The sequence below is a fragment of the Porites lutea genome, chromosome 4, assembly GCF_958299795.1.
Source record: "Porites lutea chromosome 4, jaPorLute2.1, whole genome shotgun sequence".
Lineage (NCBI taxonomy): Eukaryota > Metazoa > Cnidaria > Anthozoa > Scleractinia > Poritidae > Porites > Porites lutea.
The window spans coordinates 39,656,365-39,680,376 of NC_133204.1; the positions used below are offsets into that span (position 1 = coordinate 39,656,365).

The 24,012-nt window shown below is 39.1% G+C and overlaps 2 protein-coding genes across 2 annotated transcripts; both read right to left on the reverse strand.

The window, feature by feature from the left end:
- Positions 1–13,467: 13,467 nt before the first annotated feature.
- LOC140935684 (G-protein coupled receptor 161-like) lies at positions 13,468–14,755 on the reverse strand. Its single transcript, XM_073385252.1, has one exon. The coding sequence runs from the start codon at positions 14,727–14,729 to the stop codon at positions 13,641–13,643; it is 1,089 nt and encodes a 362-aa protein (XP_073241353.1). The 5' UTR covers positions 14,730–14,755; the 3' UTR covers positions 13,468–13,640.
- Positions 14,756–18,741: 3,986 nt separating this feature from the next.
- Positions 18,742–22,663, reverse strand: LOC140933548 (solute carrier family 25 member 44-like). Its single transcript, XM_073383146.1, has 2 exons — positions 21,891–22,663; positions 18,742–19,029 (listed from the first exon to the last, which is right to left on the reverse strand). The coding sequence occupies exons 1-2, from the start codon at positions 22,587–22,589 to the stop codon at positions 18,805–18,807; spliced, it is 924 nt and encodes a 307-aa protein (XP_073239247.1). The 5' UTR covers positions 22,590–22,663; the 3' UTR covers positions 18,742–18,804.
- Between the last annotated feature and the right edge of the window lie 1,349 nt (positions 22,664–24,012).

Genomic DNA, 24,012 nt, shown 5'->3' on the forward strand with positions numbered 1-24,012 from the left:
TTGCTTGGGCATGTTGCTAGAGTATTTAATTAGTTAATTGAGAGAGTGTTTATTACAAGCACTTGCCAAGCATTTTTAGTTAGTGTTGCTGATATACAAGTGCTTTGACTTCCATCATTTTCCAGGTAATCTTGCAAAGCAGTTCATAGCTGATAATGGAATTAATTGGTGGCCTACACCAGCAGATTCCCTGATTTAAATCCCATAGAGAATCTCTGGCACAAACTAAAAGGCTTTCTGTGACAACTGATAAAGCCTTCGAACAAGGAAGAGCTGGTACTTGGCATTAAACAGTTTTGGGACAGCATCACCCCGCAGAAGTGTCAAAAATACATTCAACACCTGGAGAAAGTAGTTCCAGCAGTGATCAGGTGCCAAGGAAAGGCATTCGGTTTTTGACGTAGGATTATAGTTGCGTTCAATGAAGGAGAACACAACTTATTCTTCTAGCGCGGTTACCAATTTTGTAGCGAGGCTACCAAGCACGTAGAGGCACTTTCTGCCAGATTCTTCACATTCCTATGGTTGGTCACATATTTGTGCCGTTTTCATTGCCATTTTAAATTTATGTAATACATACATCATTGCCCCACTATGACGTAATGCGCACTCATGAATTCATTGCCACAATTTCAACTGCTTCTCAAAAGAAAAGCGTGACAGGGCTTGACAAAAACTTTTAAGTGCACTTGCAAAGTTTTGTTAATGAGATTGTTTTCCACTGGCAAACTGGTGAGACCACTAGCAAATTCTCTCCCTTTGTCTGGGAGACATGGAAGATTCTAACTTGCAAACGTTTGCCAGTGGATATTTTTCTCACTCACAGATTACGATTTACATTTTGCGAGTTTGCGAGTGTTAATTTCAAGCCCCGTGTGACGAGGATCTAGGCTGCTTCTCTTGATTTCTGCTGCTTCTTTTTTTCTCTAGGTAAGTTGCCGCAGACCATGTAAAGCAAGGTTGCACCTATCTTTTTAATAAACTGAGAGTGAAAGGAAATGCTGATCAGAAATACCTTAACACACTAAAGCAGCAAACACAGTTTAGAATAGAACAAGTGGAACCCGTCACAACCCCACTTCCTACACTTGATGAGATCTCAACCTCCAAAGAGATTACTGCACATATTCTAGGAATAAATAGATTATTAATAAGTACAGCTCATGCTGTCACTGTATGAAGAAAGTAAAAGGAAGGTCGCATTCTGTGAAAACTGCAAGATGTCACAGAAGTCAACTGCTTGCAACGTCCAATGGAGCCTCAGAATGTGTGTTAAAAACCAAGAGGAAGGAAACAAAAAGGTTAACCTCATCATTTACGGTCAGTAAATAGTCAGCAAGTTGTTTGCACCATCCAGATTACACAAAGAAGCAGAAGATGGACTCCTTGAGAAGTTGCTGGACATTCACATGGCAAAGTTAAGTGACGACACACAATCCCACAAACTCATCAACATTGATCACATTAAAATATAAAAACTGAAAGCTGAAACATTGTTGTCTTGCACTTGACACAAATCCTATTATAACACATGTGTAGGACAGTGCAAGTCTCAGGCGCGGATCTAGGGGGAGGGTGCAGGGGGTGCGCACCCCCCCCCCCCTGAGATGACCTGCGGTTTTCTAATACAACTGCTATTCTGCAAAAAAAAAAAACTATGTGGTTTATTGGTGTTGAAGTAGAGCAAGAGACGAGTGCACCTTCTCCTAAAAAAAATCCTGGATCTGCCCCTGAGTCTTGATAGTGTTTTGTTGCATCACTACACCGTTCCACCATGTTTTTGTTCATTTTGCTTACAAAGTGCCATTTTCCAAATCTTAGCCTACAGCACATAAATGTTGTTCACTAGCTGTTTTCACAGAGTTGCTTTGTAATGATACCAGACGATTTGCAAGATATTATTAGAAGTTTTCAAAATGTTGTGATTCAGAACCTTGCACCAAGTAACCTATACTAAAATGGATATTTAACGAATTTTTGTTACAGTTTCCTCACATTTGAACCTGTAGACACTCTTATCATTCATTTACAGTTAGCCATTTTAAATATGAGAGACTACTACATGTACATGGAGTTTTTCAAACTTATGATATACACTGATCTCCTATAAACATTAAAAAAACAGTTTCATAATGTATTGTTGAACTTCATATTCATTCAATTGAAATACAAGAAACTGGACTCATTCATAGTTCTTTGTTAAAGTACAGTACAACCTCCATAAAAAGTCAGAAAAAGGTACAATGTGGCACAGTAATAGTGTTAACAATTAAATGCTGCATGGTTATTAAGACATAGCCTGCATAAACTTGCTTTCAAACAGGAGGAAAAAAGGGAAAATTCAGACAGGCAAAAAAACCAAGAAGACCAAAAGAACAGGACAGAAGGATTTCTCTTCCTCTTTCCCTCCAGCCTTTCAAAGAATGATACGATTAGTCATCACTGAAAAAAGGGTTTTGGCCATGGGCCACAAATACAGGGCTCAATGTTGTGACCCGTGGGGTCGCCAACGCGACTAGATTTTATTCAGTGACGACTAACTTTTCACGCCTGGTCACCAGGCTGGCCCCCAAGATATTTTAATTTAGTTTTAAAATTTCTTATTGAATTTAACACTCTGATACTTTCGTGTTCTTGCATGAAGCCAATGAAATCATGTTCGTTTCTCACTTTTGGTTATTTATTTACTTGGTAGGAAACTCAAAGTGAAATCTACATGGATGAGAATAGTAAACTTTTCTAAAAGGCAAACCAGCTTTATATATGAAAGCATTTTTTTGTATATATGATAACATTGCAAGTGAAATAAGCAGGAATTTTGCCTTGGGCTTGCACTGCTTTCTTCCTTGTATCACTGTTCAGAAAAGATTTAAGGTGAGCAATGGAAATTGAGGATGGATTACGGGATGATTTAGAGACGTTGAGGAGATGTATAATAGAAGGAAATGTAGAGGGTGCTAAGAAAGTTGTTTTTGAATGTGAAAAAAAGTTTAAATTGTCTTTCATTGACCAGCGTGTTAACTACCACATGTCTGCGCTGAGAAAGGATGAATTCTCAACTGCACTTATCCCAAGAGAAGTGGAACTGAAGAGTTGCATTGCTCTCAAAACTACAGGGAATGCCAACTGTGTGTTTAATGCTGCTTCACTGTTGTTGGCAGGAAACGAATCGCTAAGTGATGTGATAAGACTACTCGTTGCTGGAACAGTTTTCTTCTTCTCAGAACTCTACATACAAACTATTCAAGACAGGTTCTTGGAAGTAGAAAAAGAGACCCCCTATTCGGAGGCTACTGTCTCCTCAACTATCCTAACAGAAGCAGGTGAGAAAGAAATGACAAACTCAAAAAATCCCGTTGAAGCTATTCGCGCAGAAGCACACAATACATGCCTTACAAACAACTGGAATGGGATGGTTCAAATGATGGCCTTGTCCACTGTCTTAAGACGGCCAATATTCAGGTTTGACTTTCTGTAACTTATTGACGATTTTGTTGAGGTTTATTTAAAGACGTTTAGTACATTGTATTCTATTTTTTTTTCTTGAAGATAATTTTTGGCGACTAGAATACTTGTCCTGGTGACCAAAAATGAAAACTTAGAGGCCAGCTGGCTCCAAGATTTTTTTCTGAAAGGCAAGCCCTGAAATATGACGTTATATCCCCCCTCAAATTTCAAGCTTTTCTATGCAACTCTGGTGCTTTGAATTAATGCTTATTCCTTAATCCAATATTCAACTTCTATAATTCAACATTCACAATTTCAACATTCATATTTTAAACACTATTCACATGCGACATCCATGAGTGTATTGCGTATAATGCAATATGCATGCTGCCCAATCAACTTCTCAGCTGTTATAGAAATACTTTTTTAATAATGTGCAACAAAACCTTGAATGTAACTAATTGTAGTCATTGTGAAGTTCCCCTCTTTACCATTATACATCTTTCTTTTAGAATCAAGAGAGAGCCAGAGAGACTGGTATAATAAAATTGATTGGCTGTCACGTTTTCAAAATCCAAACAAATAATTTAAAATCCACTTCCATCCAAGCCATCCTTGGCCATCTTGACTTCCTAATGAAATTTTAAGACCATAATTGTTGGGTTTCTGGGTAAGTTTGCACACCTCTGAAAATCATAGTCAAAATGAGGACAAAGTCCCATCACCTTTGTACCTTTCCTAATTTCAGGTGATGCTGATGATCAGAATTTTCAGGTTACCAGTCATGAAGTAAGGCCTGTTAGTTCATCCATACAGCAACATCAAAGGGTGTTCAATTCGAGCAGCCATGGAGCTCGACTAATGAGAAGCCTGCACATGCCACAAGTAAAATGGACAAACGCAAAATGCAAAGTTGCACTTTGAAATTTGTCTGTCTTTATAAGCAAGAAAATTGCCGACGACATCAGAGTAGCTGAAGCCAAACCACCATAATAAATCAACAATGCGTTGTTTACAAATTCAAATGTGATCTGTGTGATGCGGATTATGTTGGTTATACTCGCCGACACCTTTTCCAATGCATTGATGAACACAAGCACTCAGCTATTGGAAAACACCTGCGTGACTCTCACAATCAGAAGAACAAAGACCTCACTGAACAATTCACTATACTGAAGAAATGTCGTGGGAAATTTGAATGCCTGATCTACGAAATGCTTTTTATCCAGGAAAAGAAACCCAAACTGAACACTCAATCAGACTCAATAAAAGCGAAACTATTTAGTACCTAATTAACACTCACTACATTCCACATTGTAGTTTTTAATCACGTGCAACAAGACTTCACACGCATTCTTAATATATAAAGAACTTTTAACAATCTAACTTTTTAGAATTTGAAAAAGATGAGCGAGTCATCGAAACGTCATTCAAAATTTTTATTGTTGATTTTTATTCTTAAATGTTTATAAAATTACTTGTGAAAAAGCACCAACCTCTGTCTATGAAAAGACAGCTCTCTTAACCTGGGGCCAGGGTTGATCACATTGGACATTGACAGCTCCGCCAAAGATCTCCACCATTGTTGAGGAACAGCCCCCCGTCGCCTCAGCACTCACCCTCAACTCTGCAACATGGAAACCTGCCTACAACGGCAACTTCTCTGAATTGGAAACCTGCCTGAAATGGGAACCTCTCTGAAATGAAAACCTACTTATGAAGACAAGCACGGATTGATAAACTTGTTAATTAATTTTCCTGGTCAATGAACACTGAACATTTCTTAAATTGTTGTTGCTGCGGAGCGACCGTAGGGAGAGAGCAGCAACATAATCAGGATTTAAGGGAAATATATAAGGGGGGGATGAATTCTCAAATTCATCACTTTTTACCAGAATGAATTGCATATAACCACACTTTTTACCAGAATGCATTGCATTTCACCAGAGTGCACTGCACTTCTTTTTACCAGAATGCATTACACCACGAACAACTCAAATAAAAACACGATGAAGTTCGGTGGGTGAGAGCGGGCATGGTTCACTGCCCAGACTCAGAGTTTTCTTTGTGGCAAATTTTCTACAGCACGGTTAGAGGTCTTAACAAATTTAAGACAAGCAGGAGTCTTTCAGATGAGTACGATGGTTAACTTGGGGATTGGATTTCAATTCAAGAGCCTCTGAGACTCGCCCAGGCGTTAAACTTGACAAGAAGATGAGCGTTTGCTCTTCGACCCCGCAACACTGGGGATATGCAAATTCCAGCTTGCTAGAAGGTGATGTGAAAGTGAGAAAGTGTCATGCCATGCTATTCTTAAGAACCTGTATGAGCTGAAAATGGATGTGATTGTGACCATTAGCTTCAAAATAACAGCGGAAATCGAGATAACAAAATGTATGTTTTGTGTCCTACTTTGCAGACGAGGACGTGTATCATCATTTTGTAAAGTTTGTAAAGCATTATTATGTTCTTTCATTCATTCATTGCCAAGGAATATGCATTTGCATCGTTTTCTTACTTTTTTAATAGCTCAGTTAATGCAGCTTGATCATCTTGGCGGCGGAAGTATCATGCAAAAGGTATTAAATTAAAGAGTTTTCCACAAGATTACGTAATCAGCCTCTGTGGTGTAGTGGTTAGGTGTAGTCGCCCCGAGCCGAGGGTGCTGGGTTCGAGTCCTACACAACTCTTTCTTTCCTTCTTTCTTTGTTTTCCTGTTTTTTTGTATTGTCATTTTCTTTAAATATATACTTATTTAATAAAGTGCAATAAACAGCAAGATGACCATCGTGTTTCCAGGGAAAAGATAGTACACTCTATATTAAATATATGGATAAACAATCTGACTTTCTATCATTTGCTACAATTTACTGTGGGAAAACCAGAGTTGATAACCACTTGTCGTAATGATCATTTTCCAAACAACGTTCCCACAAGTTCTTTCTATAGACTGATGGTAATTATTGCTTTCATGTAAATAGGACATTCAATGTCATTTTCGATTTTTTTAAGTCTCACAGCCTAACTAATGCTAGTATCAACAGAATGTTCTGCAGCATTACTATCTTTTAGACTCCCTAGTTTTAATTGCTAATTACTACTTTGATTGTAAAGGGTGTTGACCAGTCTAGGTTCCATTTGTTAAAATTTTATACACCAGTCAACAGGGGGAAGTGGGTTAGGAATGTTTAAATTGTTTTAAATGAAGTCAAACACAAATTACTTTTTCTCCCCTTTTAATCATTTTGACAACAATGAAAAAACCCTCTTCATATTTAAATATGTCGATCGTCACATCTACAGACTTACAGCTGCTTACATACATTCATGTCTGGAATATAGACAAAAACATGTTCTTCAATTTAAGCCTATATTGTGATTTAAGATTTGCAACATAAATAATGTAGGTAATACATGTTACCAAGTGGGAATAGTACTGTTGTTGTTGTTGTTGTTGCGTGCACGCCTTTTGCACCCCTGCATCCAGTCCATTGAATTATGGGAAAAAAACATGTTCGTTGTTCGTTGTCGTTCCCGTTCATGTTGACGGATTAAATCCTGTGAAAGCAACCTAAAGGCCTTTTACTCTTCCTTACAAGCATTCACAAGCAACAACATTGCATATTGTGATATACGTATAAGAAATAAATCGTATATCGGCCGGAATATAACGCTGCACGAAGGCTTTGAAACCGCCATGTGTCCGTAAATTTGCAGCCTCAGAAATCTCGCTAACAATAAAAACCGTGACCCTTTCGATTAACACGTTATTTATACAGCTAAAGGAACGCTAGAACTGTCACTGTAAGGCCCAAATAAACCATCAAAATTTAGATTGCATGAAGGACCTCAAGCGCGCCGCCAGTTTGATATCCCATGTTTGTATATCAAAACTCCCATGTTTGTGTGTCGACACTACCTAGCTGGGTAAAACTCCCATTCACTGGTTAATTGCGATATCATTGAAAAAGATTGCACCTATTACAATGGTAAACCATTTCATCTCCTACCTTTCAAAGTTCATCAATCCCCCAGCTCGAAATCAAGAAACTATCACCTTTCCTGAGATTATCAAAGTCCCGTACGTTTCAGGGCGCGTATTCTATGTATGGAATCATATAGTGTACCATATGAATGAACCAATAAAATTTCCGGAAATTTTGGCAGACAGTCTGAAAAAATTTCGTATGAGGGCCAAAAGTTTTCAAGCTGGATTATCCCTTCAGTTTTAGCAACGGAGGTTAACTCTTCTCTTGTTTTTAAAACGGAATTGCGCGCATTTTTGCAAAGAACGCCAAAGTGCACGGAGAGAGAGGACTCAACGCGACTTCCGGTGGCAGAGGCCGGTGGTGTTCCTCTCTGCCATTTTGATCTGCGTTATCCAGTGGAAGAGTTTTCTCCTATTGGTCAACTGGGGCCTGATGTTGGGGTGTCAACAGATTTAACTCTCTAGCATATAAAGACATTTTTGCTGTCGAACTGCTGGGCTTAATAGCAAGTGACACACATACACATACCCACGGCCTCAGACGGCCTGGCCAGTAAATGCGGGCATGATACACAGTTTTGTCCGTTCGTAGGCCTGACAGCTATGACACTCTAGCCTACAGGGACATCTGTATCCAGGCTATGCCATGCTGATGAGAACCAATAGGGGCGAAACAGCTGTCCAAGTCTGCCTCTTCCTAGTTGATTTGGCTCGCAGCGTGTGTATGCGTTCAGGCCTTGGGTCGGTGTACGTGTGTCACTTTGTTTGTTCTATAAAATAATAATTTTGAGTAAACCCTAACTCCGTTTTAACTTATATACTAAAAAATATATAACTCAATCATAGTCTACACGGGGAGGCTCTGCCCGAAAGGGGTACCTTTCGTAAACAGCTGCGGTGACCCTAGGACCACTTTTTAGCCCAAAAAGTATGAGTGTTACTCTGAGCTCTATCGATTTTAACCTCTTGTAAGCAACGATACTTTTTTTATATTAATTGTTTTGTATTCTTATGGCTATTGGCAAGTGTCAGGCCGTCAAAGAAGATTTTTCCGAGCCCAGATCGGTTTTGTTGTGTCGGCCTCCTGAGGTTCGACTCTCGTAAAGAGGGTCAAAGCAACCAATTTTTCCTCAAGGGAATTGGGTTAGACTTGCCCCAAGTTAGCCTCCCTCTGCGTGGGAGGCTAGCCACAAGTCGACCTCATGAGTTTTTAAGTGAGCGGAGCGAATCCGGTCAAGGCTCTTTTGAACTCTAGAATTAGGTGGTCGTTTATGGATGGGATGTTCGTATTGTATGCATGGCCAACGTCAATGACTGAATGAATCAGGCTGCTTATGTAATGACCTTGTATTTTAATACAAAAAAAAATTAAAATTAAAATTAAAATTTAATAAAATTTAATCAAAATTTAACAAAACGAAACGCTACACTCAAAAAGCAGGTTGGTTAAATTCCTTTAATGCCTCTTCGCTCATTTCATATCACACAAAGCAGAGTCAATATTTTTCATTAATATGGGGTTTTGTTTACGTTAATGTAGCATTTCCTGGTACATGCATAATAAATATTTCTACATTTCCAGAGGCAAGAAAAGCTGTTGTTTCCACTAATGTAACAGTCGTTGACACATTTTCCGTGGTCATTGTTGCACTTGTTATAACAGGCGTTGTTATCTTGGTCGGTGTCAGCAGAGCTCACAGCAATGATCAAGGAGCAAAGGATTGAAAAAATCACTGCAGACTTCATCTATCGAAAAAAATATGTAAAAAAAAACTAGCAAGTAGAGCAATCACCAGAATTTGAGATGTGCCGAGGCACCAGATAGCTGCGTCGTTATTTATACTGCTGAGCATAACCTGCCAGCAAGCCCTCCATTTGGACGAGCGAAGCTGTCGCGTCTCCCCTCGCTTGCCACTCGCGCGTGTGCTTTTCACGATATCCCCTAAATGGAGAGCTTGCTCGCAGGCTATACTAAACAGGGGCCTCTTCACAGGGGCGTAGAGTGAGATTTTGAAGGTGTACGCACGTGGGGAGGAAAAGTTGTAGCGCCGAAAGCGGCCCAACTTAGGTGGGTCTGGGAGCATGCTCGACACAAAATTTCTAAATTTAGGGTCTGGCAAATGCCATTTCCAGCGTTCTCCGCAGGATATTTTCTGTAAATTAATACGCAGGAAAATGCAGTAGTTAGTTGTTTATTTTACCCATCTCTAGTGTTGTCGGCAAGGCACAGTGTTTACGGGAAAAAAAGGCCACTGGCGCCCCTGCTTTTTGTTCTTACCAGTTAGTCAAGTGAGGCACGCGAAAGAAAAATCGCTTGGCACGCCACTAACTTTCAAAAAGATACTGACTGTTCGCAGAACAGGCTTAGTCTGAACTCTAATTAATTCTGATAACGACAAAGTTAACCTGCGATCAGGCGGTCGATCCTTTGTCGCTTTTTGATAAAAAAGCAAAAGCGTGATCGCAGGTTAGGACAAAGTCAGTCCGTCTTCACTTTGTGAGGTCACGGTCCGCGTTAGGAAGAGTCCAGAGGTGTACCGGTACAATTTGCACACACCTGATCTTGTTGGAAATCACTAGCAGGAAATTTCAGGATGGATCCGTCGTAAACGTCAATATCCACTGAAAAAGCCCGGTCAGACTAAAAAGACTTGCGCGCGGTTACTACGACAAGTCAAGAATGTGATTGCGTTTTAGTTGCTTACCTTTCAGCTACGTTGTAGTTGTTGTAGTTGTTGTCGGATCTGTAAAAGAAAAGAAAACAGTGAGCTAACTTAGTTTTTTCAACATTGATGGCAAAAAAATATGCAAGCGAATGCAAAGACTAATACTAAATCCAAACTTATTATTAAAACGCTGGAAAAATGTTAGTAAGTACGTTGCAAGTAGCGATTGAAATTCAACTTACCTGAAAAGCTTGTATGAATCTACTCAGTGAGATGATTAACTTGATGATCAAACAAGAGCGAAATTGTTTTTAATCGACTCGCTATTTATTTTTTTGCCAGTGCACCTGAATCGACCAGCTTAACAAAGCACTTCCCTTATAAATCTGGAAAACGATTCAGGAAGTGTTTCTCCATGATATATATTGATTCAGATGTGAAAATAAAGTTCAGCAATCTTATATAGTCTGGTGCATGTAACAATGTAAATCTCAATTTGCGTTATAAATGTCCCATAAGTCTGTGAAAGACAAAGTGTGCCTTGAACAAATAATTAAGTTGAACATAGGTGAGCTGATGACATACACAGCACAGTACACTGTAATTCAGTAAAGGGGACAAAAATGTACCATTGTAGTATATTCACAAGCTCGACACCTCTCTCTAGGAGGGTGCGAGAGTCAGATCAGCTGAAACTCCGGCGATTTACAATCAGCTGACTTGGATGGACAACTTGCGAGTAAAAAGCAGAACAAATCGAGAAAACACTGAAAACAAAGATACAACACAACACCCACCCGGGAAAATAACAAGATTTTCTAGTTAAGGTTTCCTTAAAATGTCCAAGAATCACTGACAAGCTTTCGACTTCATTTAGATCAGATTAACAACGCTACGTCTTTTTTTTTATTATTTAATGACCTTATATTCTTACGGATACATATACTTAGTGAAAATGCATTCATACTCAAGTCAGTTTTAACCAATCAGAGAAATGGACGTTGTCGAACTGTTTTCTTTATAATTTTGGATTTAGATTTCAAATATTATAAAAGACTGGTAGAATGATGAATGTCTCAGTATGCAAATGATAAACACAGTACCACATAGAAAGCGTCTGAAAGGCCTGAAAGCAATTGTTGTTTACATTCAAGATCAAGGCGTCAATAGTTTGCAGATATTGTGGTAGTAAGTTAGCCTGGGACAAGGCTCCACATGAGTGGAGGAAAAAAGGCAAAACAAAAAAAAAACAGTGTGAAACAGCAAAAAAAAAAAACCTTTCCCCTCCCCAGGCTACCGCTCGGCTCGCTTCACTGTCCAATTTATCTTCATTTTTTTTTTCTTTCACCCAATCCGGAGCCTGGTCCCAGGCTATTGGTAAGTCAACGACTAAAAAAAAAACGGACCGAGCGCGTACACAAAAATCTATCATTATATGGGGCTCGAATATCAAAGTATCCGGGGAACGACTTATTTAGTGGGTGTGAGGAGCAAAGTTTACCAGCGCTTACAAGATTAAGCACTACCATCTTCCATAAAAACAAACCTAAAAGCGAAGCTTTCAGTAACTTTCAGCTAAATGATCTACTTAACTTAAATTACTAGCTCACATTGTAATGCCACAAAAAAAAACCAGGGGTAGTCAGTTCCAAGTTTCACGGTCAATTGTCAGAATGATAAGTCGTGGAGTTTCAGTAAAAACATAATCGAAAAAAACATGACGGAACAAACAAACCACTCGCTTACTTGTAAATATACAAAGTTCCTCCAGCCTGGAGCATCATAGCGATCTTCGTTCAGTACCATTTAGGAATCAATCGCCATTACCCAAAAAACGAGATCTAGCCATACAGTAAACAATTTGAGCGACAGAGGGGATCAGATTCAGTAGAGCTGCACCGTTCTAAACCTCTTAATTCACTGGTCCCCTTCAATCTGCACTTCCATTGTTTTCAGGGATAGGGGCATTGTTATGTGACAATCCCTATTGTTGTTCCGGCTAATCAAAAACAATTTTTCAAATCGGTGCGGGATCGCCCTTCAGATTCACACTAACAACACTCCCTAAGGACGCTTTTATAAAAAAAGAAGGCAACTTAGCTTGCTCTGCTATAAGAAATGATAAGTTTATTCTAAACAAAAGGTAACATTGACAAGGTTTGCTGAGTAAGATCAGAAGAACTGGACAAGTGACAGGGGCACCCAACGAGAATATAGTTCAAAACCACTTGAACATAGCATTGTTCAACGTATTTTAGTATCAAAAAGGTAGGTATAGGCATATTTTTATCTCCTAAAAATTTTTCATCTGTTTGGATTTCTTAGCTGAAAGTCTAGTGATTCGAAAATTATAGGGATCAAAACTTACCTTTTCGAAAATTTCAGCCAGAAAAAAGGCTCCCGAAAATTGTAGGTGACCTTTTTAGGGTAAAAATCCGTTAAAAATGCGCAATTATACCATTTTTAGATGTTCGAAAATCCTAGCAGAGGTAGACAAGCAAGAAATTTTGGAAAAAATGTTCCGAAAATTCTAGATCTCAAATCGTCTTCCGAACAGATATTTTCCGAAAATTGTCGTTGGGTCAACCTGAAGTGACGTTAATACTGATATTTTCAAATATATCAATAGCGGAGGTCTTTCAAATTCAGTGGTATTTGAGCTCATTGTGGATATTAAAGGCGGTCATGAAGTTCATTGAAGTTTATCAGACTGAATGAAAACTGCCACCAATTTGAGTAAAACATTAAAGCAACGGCTCAAAAAAATTAAGGAAGGTATAAATAACACACAAAATACAACAAAAGGCACGGATGGACAAACATGAAAGAAGATTTAAGCGGATTGCGTTTGCACTTTTTAAAATAAAACTTGTTAGCCTAACAGCTTTTTAAAGTTCATTTTTATTGATTGTAACACTGATTAGTGCTTTAGGAAAGATACTTGTTTGATACGAAGATGTACCTTTTAAATTTACAACTAATCCTTTGCCAACATCAAATTCCTTAACGGGTAAAGACGCGTTATTGGGAGGTATGTCCTTTTTCATTTTAATATTTCGAGTAACACCATTTTGCCGTCTGTCCTCCTTAAATTGACGCTACCAAATTTGTCTTGCTAAGAAAGTCTCAGCTTTATTCGTATACAGACGATTTCCCCGAAAATATGGGATGCCGTTTTGCATTCTTAACCAATGCAAAAGGTCCACTTACGGTTTAAGAGCGTCGCTCAAAAACTTCCTTTCTTGAGCCTATGAACACAGCCCCTTTAAACTTGAGATGTCTTTAAAAACAGGTGGATTACCACCACAAAAAAATATTTGGGACTGTAATATAATTGAGACGAGTGGATATTTTGTACTTTATTTTACATTTCAGCATCATACTGCACCTGCAATGAAGAGGTTTAGTAAGCCCGGCTTTGCAGCACACTTAAGCTTACATATGATTACAGTATCTTTCAAAATTTCTGCCACTGTATTCAGTGGCACATGATATTTTGGCCTCTGTAAAGTTTTTAGCTTAAACAGAGTTCTTCAAATTCAACCCTCAAAATTACATGTTGATATGGCTGTAGCCTCGTCACTTGAAGATTTAAAATACAACTTTGATGATTCTGCTCCTTCTAGAGACTGGTCAATGTTTACTGGGCATTGTGAACGATCTGCTGGCACCACTTTCACTGCTGGAACTGTATGAGAAGGTGCATAACAGCGCCTGAATAAACGACTAAGTTCTCGTCTGAAGGACTGATTCCTTATTCCGTAAATGACAGGATTACACATGCTATTAGCGTAACCTAACAACAATGTGCTAATATCAATTATTCTTGGAATTGGGCGATTATAGTAAACATCAGTAAAAATGGTCATGGCAAAAGGTGCCCAACAAAACATGAAGCAAGCAACAACAACGAGTATAGTGTTGGTAATTTTAACTTCTTCCGGCGTCACTTTAAAGCCTCTTCTGATTTGGCCATTTTCTTGCGCAGTTTTTTCTTCGTTTGTCACATCCCTGTGCTGATTAAGGCTCTGTCGGGCTACCCTTGTATATTTGAAAATATTGAAGTATGAAATAGACATAACGCTTAGAGGACCGAAAAAACATACCGTCAACATGAAGTACATGTAATAAACGTCAGATGGCCAGTAAACAAAACAGAATGATTTTCCAGGGATGTAGCGAAATTCCCCCCAACCAAAAATTGGAGCAAGGGATAATAACAACGACATTGACCAAACAATCGCTCCAAACACAACAGATCGTCTTGGTCTAAATGCAACAGAGTACGTTTTCCACTTTACTACGTAATAATATCTGTTGATTGCAATCATAGCAAGCCACATCACGGACGAAACAAACGACAGCAATGTAGTGAATCCCAGTAAAACGCAGGCGTTTTTTCCAAATATCCATCGCTGTTTGACAATTGTGACTACTGTAATCGGCATGTTGAGAACGGAAACTAGTAAGTCGGCAAATGCAAGGTTAAGAAGAAACCCGTTTGTGACAGTGCGAAAAGCATGCCGTCTCGTGAAGATTACAAACACAGTTAAGTTTCCAAGAACTGACACGATGCAAATGATAGACAGGATAAAGGCTTCGATGATGTTACCTATGCTTTGGGCCATTATCACCGATGATTCCTTTAAACACCTGCCAGATTTTGTTAACTCGTTAATTTAAGACGGAGCTGTATGATAAACATTGTTCAGGCAGCAGGTGAATTTAATCTACAAGACCATAGAAAATCAATATTTGTCTATCCTGCAATCTATAATGGCTCCGTGTCAGAGACGCTGGAATATAAATGGCACTTATAAAATGACAAGCTATACCCAGTGTTCAATAGTTAACATTAAGAAAGGAAAAAAACTGCACTCGGATTAACAAAGATTAGTAATTTAACATACAATCAACTGAAATTAAAAAAGACTGGTAAAGAAATGGAGTATCAAAAAAGCTATCAAGAATACTTTTGCGTAAATAGGTACTTTCCCGGTTCCCCTCTAATTCAAGATCTGTGATCATATAACATTAGCAAAAAAGGACGAACATCTTGTTAATTTTTAGCGTTTTTTCAGATTTTCTTTGTTGCCCTTGAGTTTCTATATCATAGTTTGATATAGAAGGCTGATCTCAAAATAGTCTCCCCCGTTCTACCATTAAATGGCGTAAAGGTAACCTGTTGAACCTCCATGACTGCTGGCATACGCACTTGTCTTCTTGTCTTTCAGCCTACGAGCGAATTCAGGAGGGTGTCAGGAGAACTCTGGCTAGATGCAGTGAGTAATTAAACCGGAGGTGAATGGTGGCTTTGCCGCCAAAATAATTTTCCCCGAAAAGTTGAGACCAAGGAAGGAAGGAAGGATCAAACTGTATTTTGTCCGGCACAGCCAATTTTTTCGGAGGAAAAAATCTTCCCCGTTGCCACAGATTTTTTAAATACAGATTTCTATAATCTCAACTCTCAAGCAAGTGGGCCCTGGCTTATCCTGCAAAAAAGTCCGTGTGGTAGCTTTAGGTCCTTTAGAAAGGAGATAGAGAGGAGACTATTGCGGGAGTAAAATGTCACCGGCGATGAGGAAGGGGCTAAAGAGAAAAGAGCAAAAAAGAACTAAGGCAAAAATCTATTTGGACGATGACGTCATTTCATTACTTCTACCAGAATCCTTTAGGGTTTCCCTTTCGTGTGCAAATAGAGAGGAGAAGTGTGACGTCTCGTTACCGTGGTAGCACTATTTCTGGATGACAACAAAACCAACGACGACGGCGACGGCAAGGAGAACGGCAAACAAACAACAACTTGCTGGTAGCCTGCTTAGCAAGCGTTTCCGTGCTGTTTCGGAGCAAAGAAAGACCGATGAACGAGATTTTAGGTTTTGGCCGCGCGAGAAATGAAACGACAGCCAATTTTTCGCGTGGTCTTTGTTGCGCGGTCTTTGACTCTCGAAACAGCACGGAAACGATTGCTACGCTGGCTACTTTGCTGATGCATCACGCTATTTTGTACATTTCTTTGTCGTCGTTGTACCACTAGGACATGAAACGTCCAAATTTCACGCGCCTGCTTTATGGATTAGGCGAACACTGGTGAACACAAAACAAAAATTGTCGCTTTCTTTTTCTTAGATAACGATAGATACTGTCCCAAAGAAAATTTTGCCGAGATTTGCCATATTAAAATAAATTGAATAAGATCGGTGAAGTTTGAAAAAGTGTGAATAGACTTTTAGCTGTTTTTTCGGTTTGTTGTCATCCAAAATTTTTGCTACTATGGCAATTGACGTAACGACGTCTCCTCTCTATTACAGCTTTTGTTATATCAACCTAGGGATAATCAAATTTTTAAAAATATGAAAGGCGTGAAACCGAGGCGGGGGCCGGGGAATACATTTGGTGTGAGGGCTACAACATTGTGGAATGCAGTGCCAAATTCTTTCAAGAAGATTGAATGTGTACATAGTTTTAAAAAGGCCTTAACTGACTTTTATGCATCTTCTTAATTTTCTTTGTTGTAATTTCTTATTTGATAACTTCCTATTCACAACGTTTAATTTTACACTTTACTGTTGTACTTTGAATTGTAATTTTTAGATTAATCTATGTATATTTTTAATTGTAATTGTTTCATAATGAGGGCTGCAGCTTTGTCAGTTTACTGTTTAGCGTTACCGTCTTTAAATAAAGTTGATACATACATACATACATAAGCAATTTTTCTCCTTGTTTTCTCAATTTCATGATAAATCGGGAGAATCTGATAAAAATCGGGAGAGCGGGAGGTAACACGTTAAATCGTGAAGGTTGGAATTTCTGGGAAAACAAGACGCTGTGGATGGAAGCGTATATTGGAAATTCATTGGAATGTGACCTGCAAAAAATACCTGCCGCGTCAACTGCCGCTTAAAAGCTCCCCTACTTATAATTTATAATACACCCCAGTCACCTGTAAACAAAAAAATACATGCAATAATAACGCCCTCCCCCCCATCCAAAGGAGGGGGGAAGGGCGTTATTATTGCATGTATTTTTTTGTTTACAGGTGAAGGGAGGGGGGGAGGGCGTTATTATTGCATGTATTTTTTTGTTTACAGGTGACTGGGGTGTATTATAAATTATAAGTAGGGGAGCTTTTAAGCGGCAGTTAACGCGGCAGGTATTTTATGCAGGTCACATTCCACAGGTCACAATATAGGTCTCGTTTTAGAGTTGTACAATATTTATCAAATGGTGTCCAGCGTCCACAATGAAACACTTCCTTACATACACCATGCTAGAAAACATAAATGCTTAAAGAAACATGTCTGAGGTGCTGCTTGAAATGTTACTAGAAAACCTTACAGACGGGACAAATAATATTGTATTCTTGTCATTCCTGGTAGATCTTCTATCAGTAATACTGTTTCCCCAGTACAGCAATCTTGGTAAAATTACAATATTATATTTGTCAGGTACAAAGTAAAAACAATAAATTAGAGAAATGTTCCCAAATTGTCACTATTTAATGTCTACGACAGTACTTGCATAATGTTGAGTAACTATGACATCTCTTTTTATACCCATTACTGCTACATTTTGTTTGGAATGTGCTATATGTAAAATGTTGCAATGTAAAAAGTCACACAGACACAATTTATCATTATTTCTTCGAATAAATAATGTCAAAGCACTTATTAAGTTCTTTGACTTTCCAGTGTGGCCCTCACTCTAAGGGGGGGGGGGGGGGGGTGTTTTTCTTAACTATCCGATTCACAAATAACATGGTGCTACATATTTTTGCTTCCATTTGTTTTGTCCCATCAACTCTATTGCTCTTATTTAGGGGTGGGGCTTCTCAACATATGTCCTCTAAAGTAAGGAGCTTATCTTGTGGCAGTGTTTATTCAAGCAAATATAGCATCCTTTTACCCTGTGATCAGGCAACCCTTTTCCCCTTTTTCTTTAGCGGCTGTCTGCCAATTTTGTTCATCACAGGTTAGCACCCTATTATCACACAGTGGAAACCTGACATGATGAGCTCCCTTCTAGCAGTGATCCCAGTATAAATAAACGATGATATCATTCTAACACATTAAACAGTAAAACACTCTGGACTAATAACTAGAAAACAACTGATAAACCTATTAACAAGCAACAGTTTGTGTTCTGTCAGTCTTTACAACGACTTACTTTTTCAAATGTAGGTGAACCCTTCTAGAATTTAATTCTGAGGAACCATATCCAGGTCAGAAAGAGAGATAAAATAATTATTATTTTGTCGCCGCTTGGTTACATCCTCCTTTAAATATAAAAAAAGGCAATTTCATGTCGTAGCTTTGTTAAAACCGCAAAGAAAATAAAAAGTGTGATAAAATATAGCCAACTCTTTTAACTGACACCTTATTACAAGATGGACATATATTTTAAAACAGACACCTAGCATTGGACCCTGCTTTCCTTCTGTCATTTGGATGCCCTATAATCTTATTGTTTTCATTGTCGCACTATAAGTCATTAAAGGAGTAGGTGACAGGTGATACAGGTTTCATTCTACAGTATTCCCTCAGCTTGATAGTAATATTGAGAGAACTGCAAGCTGATATTTACAGCTAATAACAATTGTTATTATTCATATCCTAAAAGAAGAGTTATTGGTGCTTGTTTGCAGATTTACAAGGGCAAGAGCCTGACATCTCTTCAAGGGAATTCTGTACAGCTGACATTTCAAAATGATGCTTCTAAATAACCTTCTTCTTGCACTTGTATATCAACATCTGATGACTTCAAACTAAGTCTTTTGACTGTTTCATACCCCAGTACCATGGCAACACTTGATGGAACCATTGCAATGATTCTTGCCGACAACCCTTTAGTTAGTCCAAATGGTCCTTCTTCTTGAAGTAAGGAGCGAAACATGTGTATAACATATGTTGATTTTCCACCACCAACCTTTAAAAAGCATTTTTAAGATGACAATTTTCAGAATCAGTACTGCATTCAAACCAAAAACCAAACCAATGTAATGAACCTTAAGGGAAACAGATGATCAAAACCTTGGACATCTTTTATAGTCATGTGGGGTTGACTAATTTTCAGTCAAAGTGTATTGACATGATTGTGGGATTTTTAATTAAACACTGGTAACACTAGTCTGCCACACAGCTGTTTTTAGTGTCGTCATGCAATGCTCCTCCCCACAAACGGCTGCTGAGAATCGAATCACATTCCTTTCTCACGATTAGCCAATTATTATTCAGCTCCCATTTTCTGAAGGTGTTTGCACCTCATTTGCGGTACAGTCACTCCTCCAGTCACAGCTTCGCTTTTATGGGATGCCCCATGTGTGAACGACAGAACAATCAAAATCATCGCGTGAAAACAAGCAATCAACTAGAGTGGTGTTGTCGTAGTCGGGTCCTATTTAAAATTTATGAGATTAGCAGCAGCAGCAAGCAAGTCAAGCAGATGTGATGCACAACATGGATGTGCTTATAAAGTTGCCGAGTACAGTTTCGGGAAATCGCACATCGATAATTTATAAGATTGCTTTTTTTTAATCAGTACCCTTGAGAGTTTTGTCTATAATGAGTACATCCAGCACATGAAATTCACCATACATATCAGTCACATATCAGTACATATGCACGTTAAATGAAGAACCAACCGATCCCAGTAAGAGTCATGTAGGCCCATCAAACCTTTTTTTCCACTTGGAACTTCCTTAACTGCTTAAAACAAACTTTTCTGCAAATTAACCTTTTCGTTGCTTGCGGACACAGAGCACATCCAAATTCAGCAGTGATTGATTGATTTGTTGAAAACCAAGGGTGTTCGCTTCCTAGCGCCCCTTGCTAGTGCCCTGCGGCTCACGTATTGTCAATTTTCTCACACATGATTGGTTGTTCGTTAGACCACAAACACAAAGGGAAAGGAACGTTGTTCGGTTCTCAGCAGCCGTTTGTGTGGAGGAACATTGCATGACGACACTAAAACTGGCTGTGTAGCAGACTATGGTAACACAATCACCCCTTCAGATTATGTTCCCAGTTACATCACCATGCAAAGAGCGTTGATTTTTGGGCATAGCTGGCATTATGCTAGCCAAAAAGTCATTTTGACTAGCACCGTCCAAAATTAAGTCTGCTACATAGCCGTTTTTAGAGTCGTCACACAGTGTTCCTCCCCCCAAATGGCTGCTGAGAATCCATCCAACCACAGTCCGTTCACTGTGTGTTTGTAGTTTATTGAACAAACCAATCATTGACAATGCCTGAGGTGCTGGGCCCTTGGAAACCGGAAGCGAACATACTACTCAAGTTTAGACAAATCAATCAATCGTGACTGAATTTGGATAGGCTCTGTGTCTGCAAGCAATGAAAAGGTTAATTAGTAGAAAAGTTTGCTTTGAGCAATTAACAGAGTTCCTAGTGAAAAAAACATCTGAGAGGCCTAGTAACCTTCACTTGGATACGAACGACTTCTGTACAAGACTCTTACCAGGATCGGTTGGCTCTTTTTAACTTGCATTCGTATGATGAATTTCTTGTGATGGATGTGCTCATTGTGTTGCTGTACATGTGAAGACTATACTCTCAAGGCTACTTTTTCAAACAAAAGCAATTTTATAAATTATCAATGAGTGACTTCCCGAAACTATACCCAGCAACTTTATCAGCACATCATGTTGTGCATCAGATTTGCTTGACTTTCTTGCTGCTGCTGCTGCTTATCTATGGCAACACTACTCTTATTGATTGCTTGATTTCACAAGACAATTTTGATTGTTCTGTCATTCACACATGATGGGGCACTGATAAAAGAGGAGTCACCGTACCGCAAACCTAATGCAAAAACCTTCCAGAAAATGGCGGGAAAGGAAAGTGGTTTGATTCTCAGCAGCCATTTGTGGGGAGAAACGTTGTGTGACGACACCACTTGTTAATTGCTACCTTGCTTTATTTATTGTAGTGAGCTATACAACATGAGCCTTACATCTGATGTATTTTTAATTGCCTTTCAAGGCTGCTGCCTAAGAAAATTTTCTGGGAAACCTTAAGGCTCCTAAAATAAAAAGTTAGGAGCCCGAGCCACATTTCTAGGAGCACATTGATCAATAAACCTAAATAAGTAAGCAGATGATTGAAACTTGATTCGTTCGAGTTTCAAATTTCCAGAAAAGTGGAAGCAGGCGCTGTAGAGGCTGTTGCCATGAGAATCATAAGTTTTAGTCACCTGTAAAGGCTCCTTGTTTAAAGTTTTAGTCGCTCATGAGCAATCATAGGAGCCTCTGGTGCCTGGACAACCATTAGGCAGCAGCCTTGTCGTTAAACTAGGATTGTGCCAACCATATAATGTCTAGTCTGGCATGGAATGTAATGAGATACTAGTTTTTGCAGATTTCACCTCGTCAGATAAGCTTGAAAAACATTTCAGTCCCATTTTAAAATTTGTGTTACAGTATTTATGTAATTCCCCCAAAAAGATCACTTGCCCATCAAGCAAGTTAAAAATAGTATTTTTTGCAAAATCCACTAGCCTTGGGCTATCAGATATGACTTTGCTTCCACGCTGACACCCAGGGTTGACAGTGCAAGCATAATAGTGATGAGGAGGTGCAAAGAGGACTTGTTGGGTTCGAGATTTTGTGGTGATTAGCAATAAGTATGTGATTTGACAAGAAACGTCTTGGAGATGACACAATGCATAACCCACTCAACTTTGCACTTCCAATAACTACCCATCATTGTTCCTCAGTTTACCCCCTTAGCCTTTCAATTTCTTGTATAATGACAAATAAAGCAATGACAAACCTGCAATCGTGTTCTCATAATATCCAAGGGATTTGTAAGTGTCGCAGTTGTTAATCCAGCCATTGAACCAGCAGTGGCCAAAACCAACAAATGAGGTGTTCCTGATATTACTATACTGCCGACTAATGCTGTATATGCACCATAAGAGGACCACCAAATGGCGCTGCTAGGTGCATAAGTCATCAGAGAGATCAAATAACCTCTATAAAGCCCCAAAGGCCCACCAGTCTTTATGACCTCACGTATAATGACAGAGGCTCCTTTCAGTTTACCTGTGGCATCCCCCTGGCCTTGTACCATAAGCTTCTGAGAAATAACGTCTACTGGAACTGTGATAGTTTGCCCCACTATTGAAGCAATTCCCCCAGCCAAAAACCCTCTAAGAGCTGTGTTATAATGTTTTGTTCTTGTCTTAACTAATTCTAGAGTTGTGATGTAACATTGTCCAGCCAAAAGACCAAAACTGCTCACTAGAAATCCTTTATAGAGCCCTCGAATGCCTTCAAAGCGCACTATTTTTTTGAAGGCGTCGAATGATCCTTTATAGAGTGCGTGTTTCCGTTGTACTTGGAGACGGGTTTTTACTAAGTTCGCCGGGTAAAGCAACGCACGAATACCAAGAAACAATGTTGGACCAAAGAAATAAAATTTTCTTTTATCCATCTCTTCCCACTCTATATGTCTAACCTGTTCTGGCATTTTGGATCAGTTTTATCCACTTGAAATAATACTGTCTCATGAAAACAAACCGAAGAGGGCAAAAAACTTTTCTTTTCAAATCGACTGTAACTGGAAGACGCTTTCTATGCCGCCATCTTGAAATGTCCGTCTTTGGTCAGCGGACTTCGTGTCTTCACGTGTAAAGTGATGATTTTCACGTGCTCGTCCCCAGGAGCTCTCCCTTGTGAAATGGCCGTGCGTGACCGTGCGTATGTTACCAATGGTAAACAATGGTAAAGTGTTCTTCAGGTCCTTCAGTGCGGAATTTGGTGCCGGAGTTACTCTACCAACCCTGACCTCAATATTCTTCATGCACCTTTTAAGATGATGAAACCTTTATTTAAGTGTCATAAAATTCTAGTACATTACAGGTGATAATGAATATCAGTTTATGGCGATGATGATGATGACGATGATGGCGATAATTAGGCTAAGCGCTTCGTGAAAAAATTTAATCACCGAACACAAAGACCCTTTGGACTATATTTTAAAAACGAAGACGTTGTCCCAAACCGGTCGTTGCTCCCACGCACGCTGCCGAACGGGAGAGCCGGCAAACGTCAATAAATCACGTGACTAGCCTTGCCGTCAGGTTTGCGGTTTGAGGTTAACGTATGTACGGCTAGATCTCTAGAGGTAACTGATTTGCCGCAAAGCACTCTAAAAACATCACAATCGCACGTTTGAGAGAAAATACTCCTTTTTAGAACCTTTTCGCTAACTGATTATTGAATTATTTTTCATAGAAACGTAACTTTGAAGTGAAGATTTCTCAGGTAAAATAGAAGTGAACGAATGAATAAAAACAAACACGGCAGCCGTCAGCCACCACCCGCGAATCTTAATTCCTAAATAAAGGCAGACGGATAACGTGAAACCGCTAACCGCAAACCGCAGATTAATTGCCGTTTGCGGTATTATGGCCAAACCTCGATCTTATAAGACCGATACACACGAGAGGTTTTGCTCCGGGAGCATGTTCTAGGCTCATTTTCCAAGTGTCAGTACACACGATACCATGGGTTCCAGAGGATGTTTTTTTCGTTAAAATACTGATCGTTGGTGGCGAAGCTTTACCGGGGGAGGAATTGTTTTCGAGTCACCCCTCAATGATCAGCTCCAAGCATGAATTCCAACGCCTGGAGATTTACGTGGCCCGACTGGGAAAATGCAGTAGTTTTGAATATATATTTTTCATCCTTGTGTCGAGAGACAAAAAGCATTCAACTGGAAGGGAAGGAATATATTGCCTTCAAGAGCCATTGATTGCCTTGTATTGGTTCCCTTAACTCTTACGAACATGGTGAGCGCGATACACCACGAATTTACGGGAATCCATATTTTAAAAAAACGTTACATAGTACTAATAAAAAAACTTGTTATAGTTTTTTTTCTTTTCTTG

Excerpts from the sequence above, each read along its gene's own strand:
- LOC140933548 (XM_073383146.1), bottom strand. The coding sequence starts at position 22,589 with ATGCCAGAACAGGTTAGACATATAGAGTGGGAAGAGATGGATAAAAGA. Across the intron at positions 19,030-21,890 it reads TTATGAGAACACGATTGCAG|GTTGGTGGTGGAAAATCAAC; the intron begins GTTTGTCATTGC and ends TGCTTTTTAAAG.
- LOC140935684 (XM_073385252.1), bottom strand. The coding sequence starts at position 14,729 with ATGGCCCAAAGCATAGGTAACATCATCGAAGCCTTTATCCTGTCTATC.